The sequence below is a fragment of the Oncorhynchus gorbuscha genome, linkage group LG02 (genome assembly GCF_021184085.1).
Source record: "Oncorhynchus gorbuscha isolate QuinsamMale2020 ecotype Even-year linkage group LG02, OgorEven_v1.0, whole genome shotgun sequence".
In the NCBI taxonomy this organism is placed as follows: Eukaryota; Metazoa; Chordata; class Actinopteri; order Salmoniformes; family Salmonidae; genus Oncorhynchus; species Oncorhynchus gorbuscha.
In genome coordinates, this window is record NC_060174.1 from 23,439,191 (window position 1) to 23,464,045 (window position 24,855).

General features: G+C 45.6%; 1 protein-coding gene across 1 annotated transcript in view; it reads left to right on the top strand.

Annotated features, from left to right (window-relative positions):
- The window catches only part of LOC123989726 (A disintegrin and metalloproteinase with thrombospondin motifs 20-like), a 152,411-nt gene that overhangs the window by 90,013 nt on the left and 37,543 nt on the right, over nt 1-24,855 (top strand). Inside the window, 16 exon segments of the mRNA XM_046290742.1 lie at nt 2,531-2,676; nt 4,476-4,657; nt 5,860-5,996; nt 6,334-6,451; nt 10,248-10,343; nt 11,987-12,153; nt 12,297-12,426; nt 12,724-12,850; nt 12,938-13,148; nt 13,414-13,578; nt 13,996-14,166; nt 17,075-17,302; nt 18,090-18,254; nt 20,640-20,903; nt 21,233-21,394; nt 21,712-21,888. Of these exon segments, the coding sequence (XP_046146698.1) occupies nt 2,531-2,676; nt 4,476-4,657; nt 5,860-5,996; nt 6,334-6,451; nt 10,248-10,343; nt 11,987-12,153; nt 12,297-12,426; nt 12,724-12,850; nt 12,938-13,148; nt 13,414-13,578; nt 13,996-14,166; nt 17,075-17,302; nt 18,090-18,254; nt 20,640-20,903; nt 21,233-21,394; nt 21,712-21,888 (2,646 nt within the window).

Below are 24,855 nucleotides of genomic sequence, written 5' to 3' on the forward strand. Positions count from 1 at the left end.
ACAAACACACACCCCTAACAGAGCAACAACAGCAAATAACCCCTCACAAACACGCACCCCTAACAGAGCAACAACAGCAAATAATGCCTCACAAACACACACCCCTAACAGAGCAACAACAGCAAATAACCCCTCACAAACACACACCCCTAACATAGCAACAACAGCAAATAACCCCTCACAAACACACACCCCTAACAGAGCAATAACAGCAAATAATGCCTCACAAACACACACCCCTAACAGAGCAACAACAGCAAATAATCCCTCACAAAGAATAGGCAGGCAACAGAGGTTAATAAACCCACCAAAATTAACTAATAGGACACAGGTGTAAAAAAAAAAAAAAAAAAAACAGACATAAACGAAAAGGAAAAATGGATCGGTAGCAGCTAATAGGCCGGCGACAACGAGGACCGCCGAGCGCCGCCCGAACAGGGAGAGGAGCCACCTTCGGTGGAAGTCGTGACAGAGATGCTCTGTTTTTTGACACCACACTACACAAAGTCCTGCAGGCTCTAGTTTTATCTTCTCTTGATTTTTGCCCAGTCATATTGTCAAGTGCTGCAAAGAAAGACCTAGAAAAACTGCAGCTGGCCCAGAACAGAGCGGCACGTCTTGCACTTCACGATAATCAGGGGGCTAATATCAATACTATGCATGCCAGTCTCTCTTGGCTAAAAGTTGAGGAGAAACTGGGTGCATTACTTCTTCTTTTTATAAGAAATATTGTGTTCAATTCCAAATTGTTTGCATAGTCAACCTACTCTAGTAAAGGGATTCAGACGTTCTCTAGTAAAGGGATTCAGATGTTCTCTAGTAAAGGGATTCAGATGTTCTCTAGTAAAGGGATCCCCAAATTCAAGAAAGCAATTCAATTCAAGAAAACGTTTGATTGCTCAAGTGAACAGCAAACCTGGTTTTAAAAAAAACAGATAAAGCAACACCTCACGGCACAACTCCTGCCCCTATTTGACGTAGATATCTTGTGTGTACAGTATGTGCTGATATGTAGGCTATGTGTGACATTTTAAATGTATGTAGTTCTGACCTTGAGCTGTTCTTCTGTATTATGTATTATGTCATGTTTTGTGTGGAACACAGGAACAGCTAATGGAGATGGAACTGCATTCATACACATTACATACCACTGAAGATAGTTAAGACATGTACAATAAAAGCAGCGCAACAGACTGACTGTGCCCAGTGTGCTGCGGTTTGGTCACATGGTTTCTGTCTGAATGGGGAGAAAGTTCTGCTGATTTCAAGCCAGTAATGAGCTGTGTTATCCTGTTATCACAACTCTAGGGTTTCTTTTATCACCACCGTGCCACCGCTTCCCGTGTCTGTGTGCCCGGACGACGGGCTGCCTGCCTGCCGCTGTGCACCCAGACAGACGCCGTCTTGTCCCGCATTCTTTCTCTGAAAAGGACCCTCCTGCTATCTTCTCCATGGAGGCAGAGATTTGGTTACACAGACAGAACTAAATAGGCTGCCATGCCTGCTTTATGAAAGCATTGTTAGGTCTACCTCTTCTTGGCAGGGGTTGGTTGGTAAGTCCTAAACCTAGGCACTAACATGCAGAGTGTCTTCCGTTCATACCACACTGTCTTCATGCACACTTAGCTCATCTGAAAAAGGTTATGAATCAGCGTGAATGGATAACATATATAGTGTGATAAACCCGATGACTGTTTCTTCCTCCCCTATGCTTTTCATTAAGCAGCTCTTTCCTCTGAGATTGGTCCATAGGGTCAATTTCGAGATCCAGCTCTGCTGATGAAAGAATGCCCTAGTCATCAGAGACTCAGGCTGCATCTTAAATGACACCCTATTCCCTACATAGTGCACTACTATTGACCAGAGCCCTATGGGAACTATAGGGAATAGGGTGCCATTTGGAGTGCCCACTTACATAGTTTGGTGGAATAACTAGCTGTCCACACAAGAGGGGGACGTGTGACACCAGCAGAGCAGGAATTCAACAGGAGAGGATCTAGCTTAGCTCATTGAGAGGAAACAGACAAATGCATTTGAAGATGTATGGGCTCTGGTTCCTCTAACTGGCACTGTCATCCCATTATCTCCTCCTCTTCCTTCACCCCTCCCCATGCAGTAGGCTAGTCGTTGGTCCGGAGCTGGGGCCCAACAGACCCTATCCCTACAGCTGCATGGGGAACTTGGAAGCATTCCTCGGGGGTAAATAATAGCAGGATTAGCATCCTCTCGTTTACTTTGAGGAGATAGTCTTACATTTAAAAAGAGGATTAGGGAAGGAGGGACAAAATACCCAGCTGTGATCACTGCTCGCGCTAAATCGGGAACTCCACCAACCGGAGCTGAGTTGACACTCTTGAACTGGGGTGTGTTGGTTGGGATTGTGATGAGTGAAGATGTCACACTCTTTAAGAGGATCCCCTGTGTGTGTATGTGTTTTCAAGTTTGAAATTCAAGTTTCAGTTTTATTTTCTATCGTGAATACGTTAGAATACATTGGAAATATTACTACTTAAACTGTCTCTCTGTGCAGTACTGTAGACATGGGAAGTGTGTGAACAAGGAGCTGGACCTGCGGCCGGTCCATGGGGAGTGGGGCCCCTGGGGGCACTACAGTGTCTGTTCCAGGACCTGTGGAGGAGGCACCAGGAGTACCTCCAGAGACTGCAACAACCCTGAGTAAGACTCTGATTCTGACTCGTGCAAAACACCAGGAGACTTCAACAAACCTAACTAATCAGCCAAAACACACCAAATTGAGCCAAATTAAGTCAAAACACACCAGGAGTAGCCAGTCAAAGCAATAACACACACCTTGAGTCAAAACAGTCAAAACAATGCTACACCTGAGTAACAGTCAAAACAATGCTACACCTGAGTAACAGTCAAAACAATACAACACCTGAGTAACTTTCAAAACAATACAACACCTGAGTAACAGTCAAAACAATACAACACCTGAGTAACAGTCAAAACAATACAACACCTGAGTAACAGTCAAAACAATACAACACCTGAGTTTTTTTTATTTCACCTTTATTTAACCAGGTAGGCTAGTTGAGAACAGGTTCTCATTTGCAACTGCGACCTGGCCAAGATAAAGCATAGCAGTGTGAACAGACAACAGAGTTACACATGGAGTAAACAATTAACAAGTCAATAACACAGAGAAAAAAAGGGGAGTCTATATACAATGTGTGCAAAGGGCATGAGGAGGTAGGCGAATAATTACAATATTGCAGATTAACACTGGAGTGATAAATGATCAGATGATCATGTACAGGTAGAGATATTGGTGTGCAAAAGAGCAGAAAAGTAAATAAATAAAAACTGTGGGGATGAGGTAGGTGAAAATGGGTGTGCTATTTACCAATAGATTATGTACAGCTGTAGCGATCGGTTAGCTGCTCAGCTAGATGATGTTTGAAGTTGGTGAGGGAGATAAAAGTCTCCAACTTCAGCGATTTTTGCAATTCGTTCCAGTCACAGGCAGCAGAGTACTGGAACGAAAGGCGGCCGAATGAGGTGTTGGCTTTAGGGATGATCAATGAGATACACCTGCTGGAGCGCGTGCTACGGATGGGTGTTGCCATCGTGACCAGTGAGCTGAGATAAGGCGGAGCTTTGCCTAGCATGGCCTTGTAGATGACCTGAAGCCAGTGGGTCTGGCGACGAATATGTAGCGAGGGCCAGCCGACTAGAGCATACAAGTCGCAGTGGTGGGTAGTATAAGGTGCTTTAGTGACAAAACGGATGGGACTGTGATAAACTGCATCCAGTTTGCTGAGTAGAGTGTTGGAAGCAATTTTGTAGATGACGTCGCCGAAGTCGAGGATCGGTAGGATAGTCAGTTTTACTAGGGTAAGCTTGGCAGCGTGAGTGAAGGAGGCTTTGTTGCGGAATAGAAAGCCGATTCTTGATTTGATTTTCGATTGGAGATGTTTGATATGGGTCTGGAAGGAGAGTTTGCAGTCTAGCCAGACACCTAGGTACTTATAGGTGTCCACATATTCAAGGTCGGAGCCATCCAGTGTGGTGATGCTAGTCGGGCATGCGGGTGCAGGCAGCGATCGGTTGAAAAGCATGCATTTGGTTTTACTAGCGTTTAAGAGCAGTTGGAGGCCACGGAAGGAGTGTTGTATGGCATTGAAACTCGATTGGAGGTTAGATAGCACAGTGTCCAATGACGGGCCGAAAGTGTATACAATGGTGTCGTCTGCGTAGAGGTGGATCAGGGAATCGCCCGCAGCAAGAGCAACATCATTGATATATACAGAGAAAGTATAGTCAGAGAAAGTAACAGTCAAAACAATACAACACCTGAGTAACAGTCAAAACAATACAACACCTGGGTAAGAAATAATTACAAACAAAGCCTGAGGACATACTTGGCAAAACACATTTCAATCAAAGAGTCCAAGCCTGTGTGAATGTCAGTCATGTTTTAATCAAGTTATTTTGCCGTAATGTTTCTTCAGGCCCCGGAATGGAGGAAAGTTCTGCGTGGGTCGAAGGATGAAGTTCCGGTCCTGCAACACTGAGCCGTGTCCCCGAGGACAGAGAGACTTCCGTGAGGAGCAGTGCTCTCAGTTCGACGGCAAGCACTTCAACATCAACGGTCTACCTCCCACCGTCCGCTGGGTGCCCAAGTACAGCGGTAGTGAGTACCCTCTATTGGAAAGTGTATTTGTGTCCTTTTAAAAGCACTACCATGTATAAAACTCCATGTATTATTAGTGGGAGTACTCACTGTACTAGCAGTTACACCATGATAACACCAAGCCTCTATGATAACAGTTGATAACATTACATTATAGCATTCTACTATCCTATACCCTACACTACACCTATGCTCCCTCACAGAGCTCAAAGAACCGGACATCAACTGTCAGAAGGTCCACCACGCCTAAATGAGGGCTAGGTGGGGTTAAGGTGTCAATATTTTTTTGAATGACTTAAAACATGGCTCTGGTTCTTCTGTCTCCTTACCCCACTCCCCATTGTGTCCTGGTAGGTAGACTAACTGTACTGTTGGTTTTTGGCTCAGTACAGGCTAATTCTGTCAGTGTGTTTTCCCTCAATGCTCTGCATAGTCATGATAGGAACAGACATGAAAAATGTACAAAGTAATCAACACTTGAGAAGCATACAGTACTAAAATATATGCTCCTGGATAGCTTCCCTCTTCTATACCTCACGCATTGTAATGATTATAGTGATGGCTTGCACAGCTGAACGAGTTGCCATTTGGCAAAGGAGACAGGGCTTTAGTGCAGGGTTTAAGATTTGGAAGAAGTGACCGCGAGCTATCACAATACAATGTTATGCAAGCACACTGACCAAGCACAGAGTCCAAAATGGTGTCAAACAGAATGGGGATTTTTCTAAACAACTGATACAAATGCAGTTATTTCAGTAAAGCTAACTGCTCACCCTTGCAAAAAATGTTAACTATTGTACTAATGTACTATTGTAGAGAATGACATATTTTTGAGTTTGTAGACTTATTTTGTGAGGGCTTTGCTAACTGTAGATTGTTGTTGTTGCCATTATTGTTTTTGTTTTTATTTGACATTCATGATATCATGTCATGTAAAATGATTCATCCATAGTTTTGTCAGTATATATATGTCACAGGAGGTTGGTGGCACCTTAATTGGGGAGGACGGGCTCGTGGTAATGGCTGGAGTGGAATAGGTGGAATGGTATCAAATACATCAAACACATGGTTTACATGTGTTTAATACCATTCCATTGGCTCCGTTCCAGACATTATTTTGAGCCATCCTTCCCCCAGCAGCCTCCACTGATGTATATCTCACCATACAGTCATCTTCCAATGGGTGTGTTTTTCCTCTGTAGTTCTAATGAAGGATCGGTGCAAGCTCTTCTGTCGGGTTGCCGGGACGATGGCCTACTATCAGCTGAAGGATCGCGTCATCGACGGCACGCCGTGTGGCCCAGACACCTACGATATCTGTGTTCAAGGCCTCTGTCGGGTAACTGTGTTTCCTGACATCATACTGTGTATCAAACACAGCTGACTTACAAACTGATATATGTTCTCTCAGATGTCTGTCTATATCAGCATATCACTAACAATGTTGTGACATACTGTATCAGAGTATGTACGTACACACAAACAGACAGACAGACAGACAGACAGACAGACAGACAGACAGACAGACAGACAGACAGACAGACAGACAGACAGACAGACAGACAGACAGACAGACAGACAGACAGACAGACAGACAGACAGACAGACAGACAGACAGACAGAGTAGTTTTGCGGTGTTGGATTGAGTATATAAACGTCTCTGTCTGTTTCAACAGCAAGCAGGCTGTGATCATGTGTTGAACTCCAAGGCGAAAAATGACAAATGTGGAGTGTGTGGAGGGGACAACTCCTCCTGCAAAACCCTTGCTGGGACCTTCAACGATGCTGAGTATGGTAAGCCTGGCTGCCTTTCTCTTGTTTCCCTGTATTCCAAAGTACGTTAGCAGGTATTAAACACTGTTTACAACAACAACTGTCTATGAACAGTTGAAATGCAATATACAAATGACATAAAGATGTTTGCTATGCTAAACTTGCTAAACTAATTGACACTTGGACAATGCACAAATGACAACAGAATTATGACACAACTTTTGGATGCTAGTGAAGGGAGTGAACATTTTCCTTTTGCTTTGGGACAATGCTTTGCATAATGGATATTCTGAATAAGTCTCCAAAACCTGTTGAAAACGTCAGTAAACTCTAGAAGTTCTCAAACTTAACTCCGACCCAGCGTGACCCCCTTGAACTCATGATTAGTAGGATGTCTCTTCCCGGGCCAAGCACTGATTACTTCAAATCCCCTTCAAGTCTGAGCTGCAAAATAACAAAATAAATTAGCATAAATGTTTGTGGATTTGGCTCAATATTTACTCAATATTTATTTTGCTATTTGCTTCTCTTCATCTCATCCTCTATCTGTCCAGTCCTCTGCTTGTGTTTCTAATGAGGAGTCCCAGGCCAAGCATGTGCGGCCAAACCAAGTTTAGACCAGGATGACATGAATGAGAACTCAGCCCAGCCAGGATATCCCTGGTCCAGCATGGTCCACTCCTCTCCCTCCTCTCCCTCTCTTCATCTTCTCCCTCTCTCTCTCTTCTCTCTCCTTCTCCCTCACTTGTCCCTCTCTCTTTCTCACCTCCCTCCGTCATCTCTCCCTCTCTCTTTCTCCCTTTCCCTCGACTCCTTCCTCTCCCTCTCCATCCTCCTCTCCCAGTCCATCTCCCTCTTTAGCCAGTTAACAGTGTAAACAGCTAAATGAGGAGAGGAGAGCCACCAACCCAGGGGTTTGAGGACGTCACCCAGAGCTGAGGAGACTCTGGACCCTGATAAAAGCACACTTCCTTTTTATAACAATAATGATTTGTTTGATTAATTTAGCTCCTTTACCCAGATCTCAATCTGTAACGCTTGGTTGGACACATTGAAAGTTGAAGTAACCTATGGCTTACCCTTTGCAACTAACGAAATTAGCATATGTACAGTAAAAACCATTTAGAACAGTGGTCTCCTAGTCTGCTTCTCCCTCGGTAGAGTGCAGTGTGTCTGTCTGCCCGTCATGAGGTAGACCTCAGCTTTCCCAGGGTGCACCAGGGGTGTCTCTCCTGGAGAACTGTGTTTGCATTCCGCGGTCGCCCTGTGGTTGCGTTTAGATTATGTGTGTGGTGAACGGTTGCATTGGGGGCTTGAAGGGTCTGTGGATGAGCTGTGGCGTTCTCTAAGGGGGACCTGGTCTGCGGTCTACACAGTTCACCCACTCCTTGTACTTATGTGCTTACTCTGTCTTGACAGGTTAGAGAGGGAATTTAACATGCTACTTAAAACCTAACAGCACAGAAGAGACATTTATGCTGCTGTTTTTTAGCACTGGAGTTTTCTTATGGACATTCTTAAGCAATTGTTGTTTATCTTTTAGAATTTAGAACAAAAAGTCAATTTGTTGTTGGTGTTGATGCTGTAAGACTGGAAGCTGCAGCCTTTTCTTGTGGTGCCAGAGTGACTGTAGCATATAAGGGGTATGGGCTTATTCCCTTGACTTCAAAGAAAATGCACTTCAATCAACAATAGTGACCACCGAACGTAGATTGAGTGATAAAGTGTGTGTCTGGCCGGTCGGTGTGACAAGACATAACCTTTACTAGTGCTGCCCCCGAGTGGCCCAGGCACTTCTCTCTCCCTTCACCCCCTTCTCTTTCCCTCTCTCACCCTTCTTTTCGTCCCCTATTTTCTCCTCCTCTCTCCCATCTCTTTAATCCCATTCTCTCCTGCCACTTTCTCCCCTCACTCCAATATTTCTGTTCTAACCCTAACCCTCTCCCCCCACTCCAATATCTCTGTTCTAACCCTAACCCTCTCCCCCCACTCCAATATCTCTGTTCTAACCCTCTCCCCCCACTCCAATATCTCTGTTCTAACCCTCTCCCCCACTCCAATATCTCTGTTCTAACCCTAACCCTCTCCCCCACTCTAATATCTCTGTTCTAACCCTAACCCTCTCCCCCACTCCAATATCTCTGTTCTAACCCTAACCCTCTCCCCCACTCCAATATCTCTGTTCTAACCCTAACCCTCTCCCCCACTCCAATATCTCTGTTCTAACCCTAACCCTCTCCCCCACTCCAATATCTCTGTTCTAACCCTAACCCTCTCCCCCACTCCAATATCTCTGTTCTAACCCTAACCCTCTCCCCCACTCCAATATCTCTGTTCTAACCCTAACCCTCTCCCCCCACTCCAATATCTCTGTTCTATTTTTTCTATTTTTATAATGTTACCTTTATTTAACAATGACGGCCTACCCCAGCCAAACCCGGATGACGCTGGGCCAATTGTGTGCCGCCCTATGGGACTCCCAATCACAGCTGGATGTGATACAGCCTGGAATCAAACCAGGGACTGTAGTGACACCTCGAACACTGAGGGGCGGTGCCTTAGACCGCTGCGCCACTCAGGAACCCATCTCTGTTCTAACCCTCTCATTTATCCTCAATCCAATATCTCTGTTCTAACCATCTCTTTTCCCCTCACTGCAATATCTCTGTTCTAACCATCTCTTCTCCCCTCACTGCAATATCTCTGTTCTAACCATCTCTTCTCCCCTCACTCCAATATCTCTGTTTTAACCCTCTCATTTATCCTCAATCCAATATCTCTCTTCTAACCATCTCTTCTCCCCTCACTGCAATATCTCTGTTCTAACCATCTCTTCTCCCCTCACTCCAATATCTCTGTTCTAACCATCTCTTCTCCCCTCACTCCAATATCTCTGTTCTAACCATCTCTTCTCCCCTCACTCCAATATCTCTGTTCTAACCATCTCTTCTCCCCTCACTCCAATATCTCTGTTCTAACCATCTCTTCTCCCCTCACTCCAATATCTCTGTTCTAACCATCTCTTCTCCCCTCACTCCAATATCTCTGTTTTAACCCTCTCCTCTCCCCTCACTCCAATATCTCTGTTCTAACCATCTCTTCTCCCCTCACTCCAATATCTCTGTTTTAACCCTCTCCTCTCTCCTCTCCCCTCACTCCAATATCTCTGTTCTAACCATCTCTTCTCCCCTCACTCCAATATCTCTGTTTTAACCCTCTCCTCACCCCTCACTCCAATATCTCTGTTTTAACCCTCTCCTCTCCCCTCACTCCAATATCTCTGTTTTAACCATCTCTTCTCCCCTCACTCCAATATCTCTGTTTTAACCCTCTCCTCTCTCCTCTCCCCTCACTCAAAATCTCTGTTTTAACCCTCTCCTCTCCCCTCTCCCCTCACTCCAATATCTCTGTTTTAACCCTCTCCTCTTCCCTCACTCCAATATCTCTATTTTAACCCTCTCCTCTCCCCTCACTCCAATATCTCTATTTTAACCCTCTCCTCTCCCCTCACTCCAATACCTCTGTTCTAACCCTCTCCTCTCCCCTCATTCTAATATCTCTGTTTTACCCTCTCCTATCACCTCTTTCCACCTCTCACCTCTTCTCTTTCATCTCCTGTTTTGTTTCTACTCTCTTCTTCCGTCTTCTCTCTCACCGTTTCCCTCGCTCCTGCTCAGTCTCTCCTCTCCTCTTTCCTCTACCCATGTCGGCCTGTCATGGAACACAGACCCAGGGAAATTACAAGGCAAGCGCCTGGGCCGGGGAGTAATTATATACTATTTTATGGGTGGGTCTCTCTCTCTCTCTTTCCATCCAGGTTACAACACAGTGGTGAGCATCCCTGCAGGAGCCACCAACATTGATATTAAACAGGTCAGCTACTCTGGGAAGTCAGAGGATGACAACTACCTCGGTGAGTTTGTGTGTGTGTGTGTGTGTGTGTGTGTGTGTGTGTGTGTGTGTGTGTGTGTGTGTGTGTGTGTGTGTGTGTGTGTGTGTGTGTGTGTGTGTGTGTGTGTGTGTGTGTGTGTGTGTGTGTGTGTGTGTGTGTGTGTGTGTGTGTGTGTGTGTGTGTGTGTGTGTGTGTGTGTGTGTGTGTGTGTGTGTGTGTGTGTGTGTGTGTGTGTGTGAGCATGAGTGATGCTATCACTGCTTAGCCATGGTACTTCACAGCAGGCCAATTCACTCACAGCCAGTTTATGGCTAATTCTTTCTAGCTATAGAGGCTTTAAATATGTTTATCGGTGCTTTAAATGGTGGACACCATGCAATAGGTCAATGTGTTTTCCCCCGCTCCTCTATCAAAGGGCAGTCATTGGTCAGAACATGGTTATCCACCCAGTGACCCCAGCTGTAGGGACAGGCTGTTTAGGATGTGGGGTTAAAGGGGGTGAGGAAGTATGGACTAATACCAAACCACTAGTCATTTATACCATTTTTACATTCTTACTAGGATTAAATGTCAAGAATTGTGAAAACTGAGTTTTTATGTATTTGGCAAAGGTGTATGTAAACATACTTGTATGTGGAGGAAGCATGGCAGGGCCCGGAGCCAAATGAGCCAGAGGATATGGGATAGCTGGGAAAGCAAACAATGTGTCAGAACGAGAGTAAACTGAATGTGTGTAGAAAAGGTGTTAATTAGAGCCATGTGTAGCCAGGCCAGATGAAAGTGGATAGGGGCTGGGTGAGATGGCCAATGGCTGTGTTTGTGTGTGTGTGTGTTAGCAAATGCATTTTTCTCACTGCTGGAGGGTGTTGGTGATGACTGCCAGAAGAGGTGTTTTTGTCATTGGCCATCACACACCATACACACAGGCAGTCAGGGGTTAACGAGGACTAGCTGTGGTCCTCAGCTGGTAGTGTGCAGACTTGAGTGTAAACAAAGTTGTGCCTAGAGACCTAATCACACACATTGTTTCAACATGGGCTCTCTCACATTGTAATTACTACATATTTCACAGAACCATACTTCGTGTGTGTGTGTGTGTGTGTGTGTGTGTGTGTGTGTGTGTGTGTGTGTGTGTGTGTGTGTGTGTGTGTGTGTGTGTGTGTGTGTGTGTGTGTGTGTGTGTGTGTGTGTGTGTGTGTGTGTGTGTGTGTGTGTGTGTGTGTGTGTGTGTGTTGAAGGGGTAGTTGGTGTTTGCTTGGTAGTGTATAAACAAGGGTTTGTTCAGCATGTGTGAGCTTGTCGTTTGTGTGTTTTTATGCACCGGTTTGTATTCAAGACAGTGGAGCTACTTTGTTAGCATTGTAATGCCAATCGTAAAGAGAGTCACGCAGTCTAACTCCAAATGACTGCAATTCGGTGCCACCAATGTTTCAACATACCCCCTTGCAACAATGGCATTGCAGAACATTTTTGGTTTGAAGTCATTGAATGTTTACATACAGCTTGGAATGACAAAGCTACTTTCCCCCTCAAATGATTTTCCAAACCTGAAACCCAAAAAACTCAAAAAGTATTTAGCAAAGAAAGCCGTTTTTATCCAATGTCTTGAGGCAATATTTTCTTTTTATTATTTATTTTTCCACTTTTCGTTTGTTTCCTTTCAGCTTTATCTGACAGCCATTCTAACTTTCTCCTGAATGGGAACTTTGTGGTGGCCATGTTCAAAAGGGAAATCCCCTTCAAGGGAACTGTCATTGAGTACAGCGGATCAGACACCATTGAGGAGCGCATCAACTGCACTGAACGCATCGAGGAGGAACTCATCCTACAGGCAAGGCCTCTCTTTGTCTCTCTCTCGCTCTTCTGTTTGTTTCTGCCTTTCTCTCTCTCCAGCGTTCTCTGTCCCCTCTCCACCCTTCCCCCAACTCTCCTTCTATATTGTTACAAGTATTTCCCATATCATCGTTGCCCTAGGTCCTGTGTGTGGGGAACCTGTACAACCCAGATGTGCGCTATTCCTTCAACATCCCCATCGAGGAGCACAGGGAACAGTTTGTGTGGGACCCCTCAGGCTCCTGGCTGGATTGTAGCCGCATGTGTCAGGGTAAGGTCTTAGTCGTCCATCCAGTTTCAAGTTTCTCCTAGGACCAGGGGCTGAGACTTCCTGTGTCTCGCAGCACTCAGCATCATTAGCAGGATCCAGTTGAAGCAGTTTCATCCCATAACCCCTAATCCCATTTGGACTGGGACCCAATCGCAGAGAGTTAATTAAACAATTTAAAGGAGGGGGAAATGTGAACTTTGGCAGTCGATCCTAGCCAGATCGGATCTAATTCAAACATTCAAATCTTGCATGTGTGCGTGTGTGTTTGTGTGTGTGTGTGTTTGTGTGTCCGTGTAGGTGAACGACGGCGCAGGACTGTATGTGTGAGGAAGAGTGACCACCTGGGGGTTTCTGACCAGCGCTGTGAGCCTCTACCCCGTCCCAACGCTGCCACTGAGCCATGTAACACTGACTGTGAACTCAGGTAGATACACACACAACTTAACACACACACACACACTGTCACTATATATATGTTAAACAGACACTAACCCATATAGCCTGTTTGCAGGTGGAATGTAGCAGGGAGGAGTGAGTGTTCTGCTAAGTGTGGCCCTGGTTACCGGACCATGGACGTGCAGTGTATGAGGTACAGCTTGCTGAAGAGGCAGAGTGAGAGGGTGGAGGGGAGGGCCTGTTCTGACCTACCTAAACCCCAGGCCAGGGAGGCCTGCCACGGGGACTGTCTGCTCAAGAGCTGGCAGTACAGCGCCTGGTCCCAGGTCAGTAGAAACTATAGTCAAAGACACACATCATTACAATACCAGTTTTCATGATGTGATGCTATTGCACATTCTCTTGAAAAGCAGCCCATTTTTTTATTTAGTCTTCTCATGCATGACAGGTGTTATTATAAGTGGACATGTGATTTAGATTACAAGTAGTAGAGAGTATTTTGCACATGTTTGGTGCAGTGTTTTTGTTAGGCTTTTGTGCAGTACATGTTGAATGGTGAATCTAATGCTGAGTGTTGTGTGCATCATTCAGTGTTCTAAGACGTGTGGTCGTGGGGCCCGCACCAGGGACTCTTACTGTATGAACAATCTTGGGAGGAGACTGGTGGACAGCGAGTGCAGTGACTACCAGAGGATGGTCGCGGAGAGCTGCAACGAGCAGGCCTGCCCTGACTGGTCAGCCAATGACTGGAGTGAGGTACGGGTCACACTTCACACACACAAACACGCGCACACACACAGTACACACACTCAACTACACACACACAGTGCAAACACACACATGCACACACATGACACAAATTCACACTGTTACATTCATATCAATAAACACTTCTATAAACACACATAAATATATACACACTTTATGAAGTATATGCGTATTAATGTACACACATAATAAAACACACATAAATATACACACTTTATAAAGTATATGTGTATTGATGTAAACGCATCACATTTGCTCTAACATGCACACACACTTTGAGGATAACATTTTACACACACAATCACACAATGTTCCTCCCCCCACACACACCCTTCACAACACATATACTTTATTAGTCTTCCTCCCTCACCCTGACCCTATCTCTCCTCCTGCCCCCCCCCCCAGTGCTTGGTGACGTGTGGGAAGGGGATGAGGCACAGGCAGGTATCCTGTAGTGTGGGGGTAGGAGAGGAGAATCTGAGTGAACACTTCTGTGACCCCAACACCAAGCCTCTAGCCGTGGGGAGCTGTGAGCTGCCAGATTGTGCCTCCTGGCAGGTCGGAGTCTGGGGACCGGTGAGTCCAGAAGGATGGGTCTGCACGTGCCTGTGTCTGACAGATTCAGGTTCTCCTGTGGTTGAATCTGTGTGATTGAATAGGCATGAATGTGCAGGAATGAATGTTTAAGTGTGTAACATTGTAGTGTGTGTTATTTATGTGTCTGGCTGCATGTGTGCTCTGCACATACATCCCCTTCCTTCCCAGTGTGTATCTGTGGTGTGTATCTGTGTGTGGGGTCAGATTTACTCCGACAGGATATGAGGGCAGAGTGAGAGCGCTAGGGGTGAAATGACATCTCAAGTCAGAGCACACCACACTATCAGGTCCCCCCACTGCCTTAGACGGAGCCGTACACACACAGACCCTGTAAGTCTGCTTGTCCAAAACTTCCTCAGCCTATATATACGCACCTTGTCTGGTGTGCACAAGCCAGTATGGCAGGAATGAATGGATGAATGAATGTCTTTGACCATTCATTGACTCAACATGATAGTTCCATTGACAGAGCTGCTATACAGTATATATGGCTGTTCATTCCTGTGTAATCACAATCTACTGCCCAAATCGTGCAGCACTTCCTCCATCAAATGTGTGTACATTACAATTGGCTCAGAACAGGGCAGCACGGCTGGCCCTTGAATGTACACAGAGAGCTAATATTAATAATATGCACGTCAATCTCTCCTGGCTCAAAATGGAGGAGAGATTGACTTGGAGGAGAGATTGATGCATTGACATGTTGAATGCACCGAGCTGTGTGTTTGAACGACTGGCACACATGCATACCCCTCAAGACATGCCACAAGAGGTCACTTCACTGTCAGGACCCGGTTATGAACCCGGGTCTCAGGAGTGAGAAACAGTCACTAAACCAACTGAGCCACGAATAGTCAGCAGAACCCAGAAGATGAGGCAGACACAGCAGTACTTGAGACGGTGTATTTAATGAAGTAAAAAGTGAAGTTCTTCAGGAAAACATGTAACTCCACAACCTCAAAAGGAGTTCCACAAGAACAAAAGGTAATCCTCCAAGACAAAAAGGTAAATCCACAAGGTGGAAGGTAAAGCACAAGAAGCCTCAAAAGATACTCAAAAACAAACAAACAAGAACAAAAAACAGAATTCCACAAGAGAGTCCACCGGGATCACCAAGAGTTCTCAGAGTACTAGGGCTGGGTGCTAACATACAAACACAGAGCAAAGAACTGAGTAAAACAAAGGGTTTAAATACAATCAGGGGAAACGAGGCACAGGTGCAAATAATAATGGGGATCAAGGGAAAACAAAAGGTCAAAAGGCACAATGGGGGCATCTAGTGACCAAAAACCGGAACAACCCTGGCCAAATCCTGACACTTCACAGTACAGAACAGACTATGGGAGGCACACAGTACTAAATAGAGCCATGACTACATGGACTCTATTACACATCAAGTAACTCATGCAAGCAGTAAAATTAGATTTAAAAAACGGATACACATACACCTTATTGAACAGCGGGACTGTGAAGCAACACAAACATAGGCACAGACACATGCATACAAACACACGATAACATACGCACTATACACACACGTACACATGTATTTGGTGTTGTAGATATGTGGTAGTAGAGTTGAGGCCTGAGGGCACACCACTTAATGTGTTGTAAAATCTGTTGTGAATGGATTATATTTTTTATAACTGCCTTAATTTTTCCGGACCCCAGACTGAGTAGCTGCTGCCGTGGGGATCCATAATAAAGACACATACATTAATTTAGCAGATGTTCTTATCCAGAACGATGTAAAGGAGAAATTAGGGTTGAAGTGCCTTGCTCAAGGGCACATCAACAGATGTTTCACCTAGTCAGCTCAGGATTTGTACCAGCAACCTTTCAGTTACAGGCCCTATGCTCTGAACCACTAGAGTACCTGCCGTCCCACTAGGCTACCTGCCGCCCCACCAGGCTACCTGCCGCCCCACTACGCTACTTGCCACCCCACCAGGCTACCTTCCACCCCACCAGGCTACCTGCCACCCCACTAGGCTACCTGCCACCCCACTAGGCTACCTGCCACCCCACTGGGCTACCTGCCGCCCCACTGGGTTACCTGCCGCCCCACTGGGTTACCTGCCGCCCCACTGGGCTACCTGCCGCCCCACTGGGCTACCTGCCGCCCCACTGGGTTACCTGCCGCCCCACCGGGCTACCTGCCGCCCCCCCGGGCTACCTGCCGCCCCACCGGGCTACCTGCCGCCCCACCGGGCTACCTGCCTCCCCACCGGGCTACCTGCCTCCCCACCGGGCTACCTGCCGCCCCACCGGGCTACCTGCCTCCCCACCGGGCTACCTGCCTCCCCACCGGGCTACCTGCCTCCCCACCGGGCTACCTGCCTCCCCACCTGGCTACCTGCCGCCCCACCGGGCTACCTGCCGCCCCACCGGGCTACCTGCCTCCCCACCGGGCTACCTGCCGCCCCACCGGGCTACCTGCCTCCCCACCGGGCTACCTGCCTCCCCACCGGGCTACCTGCCTCCCCACCGGGCTACCTGCCTCCCCACCGGGCTACCTGCCTCCCCACCTGGCTACCTGCCGCCCCACCAGGCTACCTGCCGCCCCACCAGGCTACCTGCCTCCCCACCAGGCTACCTGCCTCCCCACCAGGCTACCTGCCGCCCCACTAGGCTACCTGCCGCCCCACCAGGCTACCTGCCGCTCCGTTAGCATCTGGGGGAGAGGGTGGGTGTCTGGGAATTAGTAGGGTTCAACTACATTAAGTTAGACTGCGCTTGGCTGGGCTAGACTATGTGAGCTGAGTTAAAATTGCATCCTTCCTTGAAGTAGAACACTGATCTGCCAAGGTTTTACTGTCAATCCTTTTGGAGCCTCAGGCCATCATCTGACCCTGTGTGTGTCTCTCCTGTGTGTGTGTTGTTGCAGTGTGCAGTGACGTGTGGCCATGGTTACCAGATGCGGGCTGTGAGGTGTGTGTCAGGGTTGTATGGGGACACGGTAGATGACAGGAAGTGTAACGCAGCATCCAGACCCAGGGACAGCCAGGACTGTGAGATGGCACCGTGTCCCTGGGCCTCTCCTCAACACAGCACCGTCCGCCCTGACACCTCTGGTCAGCTCCTCACACAGTGGAGATATGGCTCCTGGACCACAGTGAGCACTGCAACCGCACACACGCACTAATAGGTTTATGAACACTCACGTACAGTAGCTCTCTCTGCCTCGCCATTACTACCCCTCTGACTGTACATGTCTGATTCACTGGTCTGTAGAATGCAGCACTGCTCAGCCTCACACACACACACTCCCTCACCCTGGTGTTTTGCATTGTTGCCCAGTGCAAATGAAAAAACAGATCTCTGTCTAAACATGAGGCTTTGGTTTCAAACATGAATCTCAGTTTGTCTGTATGTCTGTCAGAGAGGCTGTGAGCTTGCATGTCAAAAGAGGAGGCTAGTGCAAGTGTGGTCCCTCTGAAAAAACACACATACATTCCACTCAGGAGCGATACTGCCATCCTCTCGTGTAAAGTCATGGGCAATTTGGTGTAATTGATATGATTGTGATATTTACATGTGTATTTCAGATGGTGTCTTTAGATCTCAGTAGGTATTCACCCCTTGGTAAAGTTGACTCTGTCCTCCTGTTGAGTTTGCCCAGGTGCAGCTAGAATATCACCAGGTGAAAACCTCATGGAAGAGTCTGGTTAGAACATATAGAGACAGAGAGTACAAATGATGCATTTGAATGCATTTGTCACAGAGTGTCTGAGCTGGTGGCTTAAAATGTAACCTTTATCAGTTCATTGAAAATAGACTTGTTATGCACACATCTTCAATGAAACACATCAGCCAGTAAGAGTTCATGTAAAGTGTGTAAGTGTGACACATTGTAACTCTAATCTTGAATGTTTGTGGGTTCCTCTGTGTGTCTGTCTCAGTGCTCTGTCTCCTGTGGGAAGGGGAAGCGTGCCCGCTATGTCAGCTGTCGGGACGCCCAGGGTGGAGTGGCAGACGAGTCCTACTGTGCCCATCTGCCCCGGCCCCCAGAATCTTCAGCCTGCTTCAGCTCGTGTGGCCAGTGGAGCTCCCGGGAGTGGTCTCCTGTAAGTTACAGTTGTTGTCATTTTTTAAACCCCATTACTTTTATAAGTATAAATATGTATGAGTAGCTATTATGTCTTTACTACTAAAATAATGCATGACTTATTAAAGTTTCTTTGCTATGCTCTCTGCCCAGTGTTCAGTGATCTGACCTTGTGTCTATTGTTTCCCCAGTGTTCAGTGATCTGACCTTGTGTCTATTGTTTCCCCAGTGTTCAGTGATCTGACCTTGTGTCTATTGTTTCCCCAGTGTTCAGTGATATGACCTTGTGTCTATTGTTTCCCCAGTGTTCAGTGATCTGACCTTGTGTCTATTGTTTCCCCAGTGTTCAGTGATCTGACCTTGTGTCTATTGTTTCCCCAGTGTTCAGTGATATGACCTTGTGTCTATTGTTTCCCCAGTGTTCAGTGATCTGACCTTGTGTCTATTGTTTCCCCAGTGTTCAGTGATCTGACCTTGTGTCTATTGTTTCCCCAGTGTTCAGTGATCTGACCTTGTGTCTATTGTTTCCCCAGTGTTCAGTGATATGACCTTGTGTCTATTGTTTCCCCAGTGTTCAGTGATATGACCTTGTGTCTATTGTTTCCCCAGTGTTCAGTGATCTGACCTTGTGTCTATTGTTTCCCCAGTGTTCAGTGATCTGACCTTGTGTCTATTGTATCTATTGTTTCCCCAGTGTTCAGTGATATGACCTTGTGTCTATTGATTCCCCAGTGTTCAGTGATCTGAACTTGTATCTATTGTTTCCCCAGTGTTCAGTGATCTGACCTTGTGTCTATTGTTTCCCCAGTGTTCAGTGATCTGACCTTGTGTCTATAGTTTCTCCAGTGTTCAGTGATCTGACCTTGTGTCTATTGTTTCCCCAGTGTTCAGTGATATGACCTTGTGTCTATTGTTTCCCCAGTGTTCAGTGATATGACCTTGTGTCTATTGTTTCCCCAGTGTTCAGTGATATGACCTTGTGTCTATTGTTTCCCCAGTGTTCAGTGATATGACCTTGTGTCTATTGTTTCCCCAGTGTTCAGTGATATGACCTTGTGTCTATTGTTTCCCCAGTGTTCAGTGATCTGACCTTGTGTCTATTGTTTCCCCAGTGTTCAGTGATATGACCTTGTGTCTATTGTTTCCCCAGTGTTCAGTGATATGACCTTGTGTCTATTGTTTCCCCAGTGTTCAGTGATATGGCCTTGTGTCTATTGTTTCCCCAGTGTTCAGTGATATGGCCTTGTGTCTATTGTTTCCCCGGTGTTCAGTGATATGACCTTTTGTCTATTGTTTCCCCAGTGTTCAGTGATATGGCCTTGTGTCTATTGTTTCCCCAGTGTTCAGTGATATGGCCTTGTGTCTATTGTTTCCCCAGTGTTCAGTGATATGGCCTTGTGTCTATTGTTTCCCCAGTGTTCAGTGATATGGCCTTGTGTCTATTGTTTCCCCAGTGTTCAGTGATATGGCCTTGTGTCTATTGTTTCCCCAGTGTTCAGTGATATGACCTTGTGTCTATTGTTTCCCCAGTGTTCAGTGATATGACCTTGTGTCTATTGTTTCCCCAGTGTTCAGTGATATGACCTTGTGTCTATTGTTTCCCCAGTGTTCAGTGATCTGACCTTGTGTCTATAGTTTCTCCAGTGTTCAGTGATCTGACCTTGTGTCTATTGTTTCCCCAGTGTTCAGTGATATGACCTTGTGTCTATTGTTTCCCCAGTGTTCAGTGATATGACCTTGTGTCTATTGTTTCCCCAGTGTTCAGTGATATGACCTTGTGTCTATTGTTTCCCCAGTGTTCAGTGATATGACCTTGTGTCTATTGTTTCCCCAGTGTTCAGTGATATGACCTTGTGTCTATTGTTTCCCCAGTGTTCAGTGATCTGACCTTGTGTCTATTGTTTCCCCAGTGTTCAGTGATATGACCTTGTGTCTATTGTTTCCCCAGTGTTCAGTGATATGACCTTGTGTCTATTGTTTCCCCAGTGTTCAGTGATATGGCCTTGTGTCTATTGTTTCCCCAGTGTTCAGTGATATGGCCTTGTGTCTATTGTTTCCCCGGTGTTCAGTGATATGACCTTTTGTCTATTGTTTCCCCAGTGTTCAGTGATATGGCCTTGTGTCTATTGTTTCCCCAGTGTTCAGTGATATGGCCTTGTGTCTATTGTTTCCCCAGTGTTCAGTGATATGGCCTTGTGTCTATTGTTTCCCCAGTGTTCAGTGATATGGCCTTGTGTCTATTGTTTCCCCAGTGTTCAGTGATATGGCCTTGTGTCTATTGTTTCCCCAGTGTTCAGTGATATGACCTTGTGTCTATTGTTTCCCCAGTGTTCAGTGATATGACCTTGTGTCTATTGTTTCCCCAGTGTTCAGTGATATGACCTTGTGTCTATTGTTTCCCCAGTGTTCAGTGACGTGTGGTGTGGGCCGGGTCACCAGGCAGGTGGAATGCCGTAACTACCACCATCGGGTGGATGAGTCATTCTGCGACCAGGACGAGAGGCCCAGCACAGAGCACGAGTGTACGGCCACCCCCTGCCCCTCCGAGTACCGACAGAGGCCCAATGACCAGCCCTACAGCCCCCACAACCCCGCCAGCCACCCAGGCCATGGCAGTTGGAACATCCCCTCGGCAGACAACCAGTGGAGGACGGGACCCTGGGGAGGAGTATGTACAGAACCATGGGACCAGAGATTGTACACTCACCTGAGTGACCCCAGTTGTAGGCAATATGGCCGGGGGTTCGGGGGGGTCATGATGTTCCACGTGGTCAAGAAAAACTTCTAGGACTATGATACCATCTCCATGCACTGCTCTCTCCCTCACCTAATTGTCTGACTGCATATCTGCTGTTCCTCACAAAGTGATCTCTCACTGTATTCACTCAGACAGATAGTAAGGATATGACTAGATTGCAGCTGATAAGGTAGTGTACAGGCTGTGTACAGAGTTGTGTGTGTGTTTCCCTCTGTAACACACTCTGTGCCCCTCCATAGTGCTCCAGTACGTGTGCAGGGGGCTTCCAGAGGAGGGTGGTAGTGTGTCAGGATGCAGAGGGTCGCAGCACCAGCCACTGTGACCAGAGGGTCAAACCTGCAGAGTCCAAGAGCTGCGACTCGGGACCCTGCCCTCTGTGGAACTACGGCATCTGGGGAGAGGTGAGGGAGAGGCTATACAGACACGCCTGGTGCCCAAATTGATGACGTAGGTCGCGCATCTGAGAGACGAGTTGAGACGCCTGCCTGAACCGAATCCGTTCGTCTCCACTCGACTCTCGTTGTGCGACATAAGTCATCAATTTGGGCACCAGGCGTGTCTGTATAGTCTAAAGTGGCTTCCTTTCTTCTGCACCTCTTGTTCATCTACTCCCGCACTGAAAGAAGAACTATTGAGATACTGTACCAAGCAGCCTGCCTTTAACTCAAACGTCTTGCAAAATACTAAGTTGACGCCCTCTTCTCTTTTCCACTCTCAGTGCACCCAGACGTGTGGCGGAGGAAGGAGGACGCGCCAGGTGGTGTGCCAGCGGCCCAATGGACAGAGACTCAACGACCACAACTGTGACGTCCTGGATAAGCCTCCTGACATGGAGCAGTGCAGCCTGCACCTGTGCCCGGGCAGCACATCCTGGCACCGCCGACCATGGAAGCCGGTACGATAGTACTTCCTCTTCCTATAACTTCTCCTCCTCCTTAACTTCCTCCTTCACTGGGGCGTGTCACCATGAGCCGTGAGTAGACATGGGGGTGTGCTTAAATTACTGGGAGTGTACTTCTGGCCCATCCACTAGCAGCTAGAGGCTAGCGGCTAGCTAACTGTTTTAGCCTATCTGTAGGAGCGTCAATGGAGCACTAGTGTCAGCGCTAGGTTAGGATAGCCCCAGCCCACCCACACTGGGCCATGGAGTGGCATGGTGCTGATTAGAAACAAGGGGAAAAGAGCACACACAGAATGCTGCTCCACATTGGGAATTGTCAGAAACACATGGTTCCCATTTGGAACTTAGGCTCCAAATGAAAACTATAAATTAGAAGGACAATGTTGTCCAACAATGCCATATATTTGTAGAGGCGAGTGAGTAACTCGAAATATATTTATTTCATATGTGAAGCGTGAAGTAAACGTTTTTTCTGATTTCTGTCTCACCCTGTAACCGTAAGTACACAAGTGTACATTTGTGTATAAGAGTTACCTTTATCAAACAGCAACAAATTACTGTTACTGTATTTTGTGTATGTATCTTTGTATCTTTGTACAGTATGATTTTTAGTGGCTAGGTTTAGTATGATATTTTTAGTGGCTAGGTTTCATAACTGAATATGATATTTAATATTTTACTGGTGCTTTTGGTTGGATCTCTTGCGTCTCATGAATAATGTCAGTTTGTAAAGAGCAACGTACTTTCAAAACGACAGTTTTACTATTTTTAAAATTATGAAAATATATTTTTTAAGACTCATAAATGAAACGTTAAATGTAGTTTTCAAAATGGTGCCATCCCTCTTAGAATGTTATATTCTAGATCTTTTCACAGTTCAACCATCCCCTCATGTAACAAGGTCTGCTTCTAAAGTTTTAAGTAACTGACAATGAATTATAAGTACAAAATAATTTTAAAAAACAGTATCTATAGAATACTATAGATAGTCTAGATATAACACTGTATTTTAGGGTTCAATTTGAAATGCTTAGACACATACAGTTACTGTAGGAAAAAAGCTATAATGCCTATGCAAGGAAAATATTGGGCGCAGAAAGTCCTGTACAGTAGAAGCTACAAAGGCCAGGCCTTCTACACTTCTGGTATCACAGAACTGAACATTGTACAGGGATCACTGTTCGGCAAAACATTCAACCTCACAATATACTCTCACCCTCACCAGTACATATGTTATAATTTTTCTGTCTTGTCGTTAGTGTGTTAGTTGGTCATAGTGGCACAAGTGATTTCAATATTTGTCCTTTGTCTCTACTGTAAAACTGCACTATTAGTACAGGAGAAGTTTACATCAAAATGATGTTTACATTGGGGTTTCTATAGAAACACCAGTCTGCCATTTTTTCAGAAGTCAGCGAATTAGAGCCCTTTTGTCTTTGCCTCTGATAAATTGGCTGTAGGTGCTCTTAACATATTGACATAACAGTCAATCTGCTAAGTACAAGAGGCACTATAAAGTTGTATTATTGAACTTATTCACAGGTCATACCTGATGTATTTGTAAAGCTTATGTTACATGCCGTATATCAAGATAAATCCGTCTAATATGGTGTACAAATGTCAAACTATGCAATCCAGTTTTTAAAGCTCTACCATTTCACAGTAGATTTACTTCCAATGTGCTTTTCATCTGAAAGTCTGCTCAGAAGATAAAACCAACTGAATTGGCATCCGCTAATCTGAAGCACACAAATACCTCTCTTTTATGATACTGTAGTCATTTGTTGCTGTTTCACTTTTTTCTTGGGCGAGTTTCTACATTTCTGAAGGATTTTTTCATATAAAAGCTATTTATTTGTTTACAATAGTTTATTCATTGTTGCAGCTTTAATGTTGTATTTGTTTCCATTTCGATACATGTAACACTTGGGTTGAACTATCTGTCATAACCTTCGTAATGCTGTCATCAACCTGACCTGCCATCCCATAACTGCTCCATACATTACAAAACATTTCATTACTAACTACTTGCTTGATGGATAGCCAGCCAGTCAACATATATATTATATTATACCCTTCGACAGCATGAAAAACACTAGTACGTGAAACATGGTTTCCCAAAGTGTCATGACATGTGAGACATCAAGGTGCAGTCTACCTGACACATAGTTCAGGTGAAGTGTTACCAAAATGTCTCTTTGTTTGTGTTGACCGTAAGCTCTCCTGTGAGGTCCACTCTGGGCCCTCTCTCTCTCTCTTGTCTTCTTCCTCCTCCACATCCCTTTGTCTCTGTCTGTCCCAAGACATTCACTTCATCCAAGACTCCTCCTTAGCCTCGCCAGCCCAGTCGCTCTTCGTGTCTCCAACTTTTTTAACCAAGGTGCTCAGTGCATTGCTTAGTTTTTTTGTTCAAATGTTTGTTAATATTTTTCTATTTATTTAGTTCACATTCAAAAATACATAAACATGTTGAAATATCTTTTCCCACTGTAAAACATATTAAAGAAACAAAGGTTGTGAAATGTGTGTTGTTTTTCAATGTGGCATCATGCTGTAATACTTGGAAAGTGTTGTATTCTTTGGCAATGACATTTGCCCCATAACTTCAAAGTCATATTGTTAAGCATTTACTTTTATGCTCATCACAGTACAGGAAATAGCATCATATGTGCTCTGTATTTTTTGGGGTTTATACCAAATACTGTCTAAAATATATACTACACTGAGCAAAAGTTATTGAGATATAAAGGCCCACATCCTAAATGCTGAACCGTCGCCCAAAAGTTGTACACAGGTCAAACAAACTTCAGACACAAACTTCAAGATAACTGTTTCGGTTTAATTATATCCCTATAGCATTTGTTACACAATATATGATAACTAAAATATTTGTTGATACAGAAAAATATATACCTTTGCAGTTCCTCCTCATGTCTCTATCCAGCTAATCTAAAGCCAGCT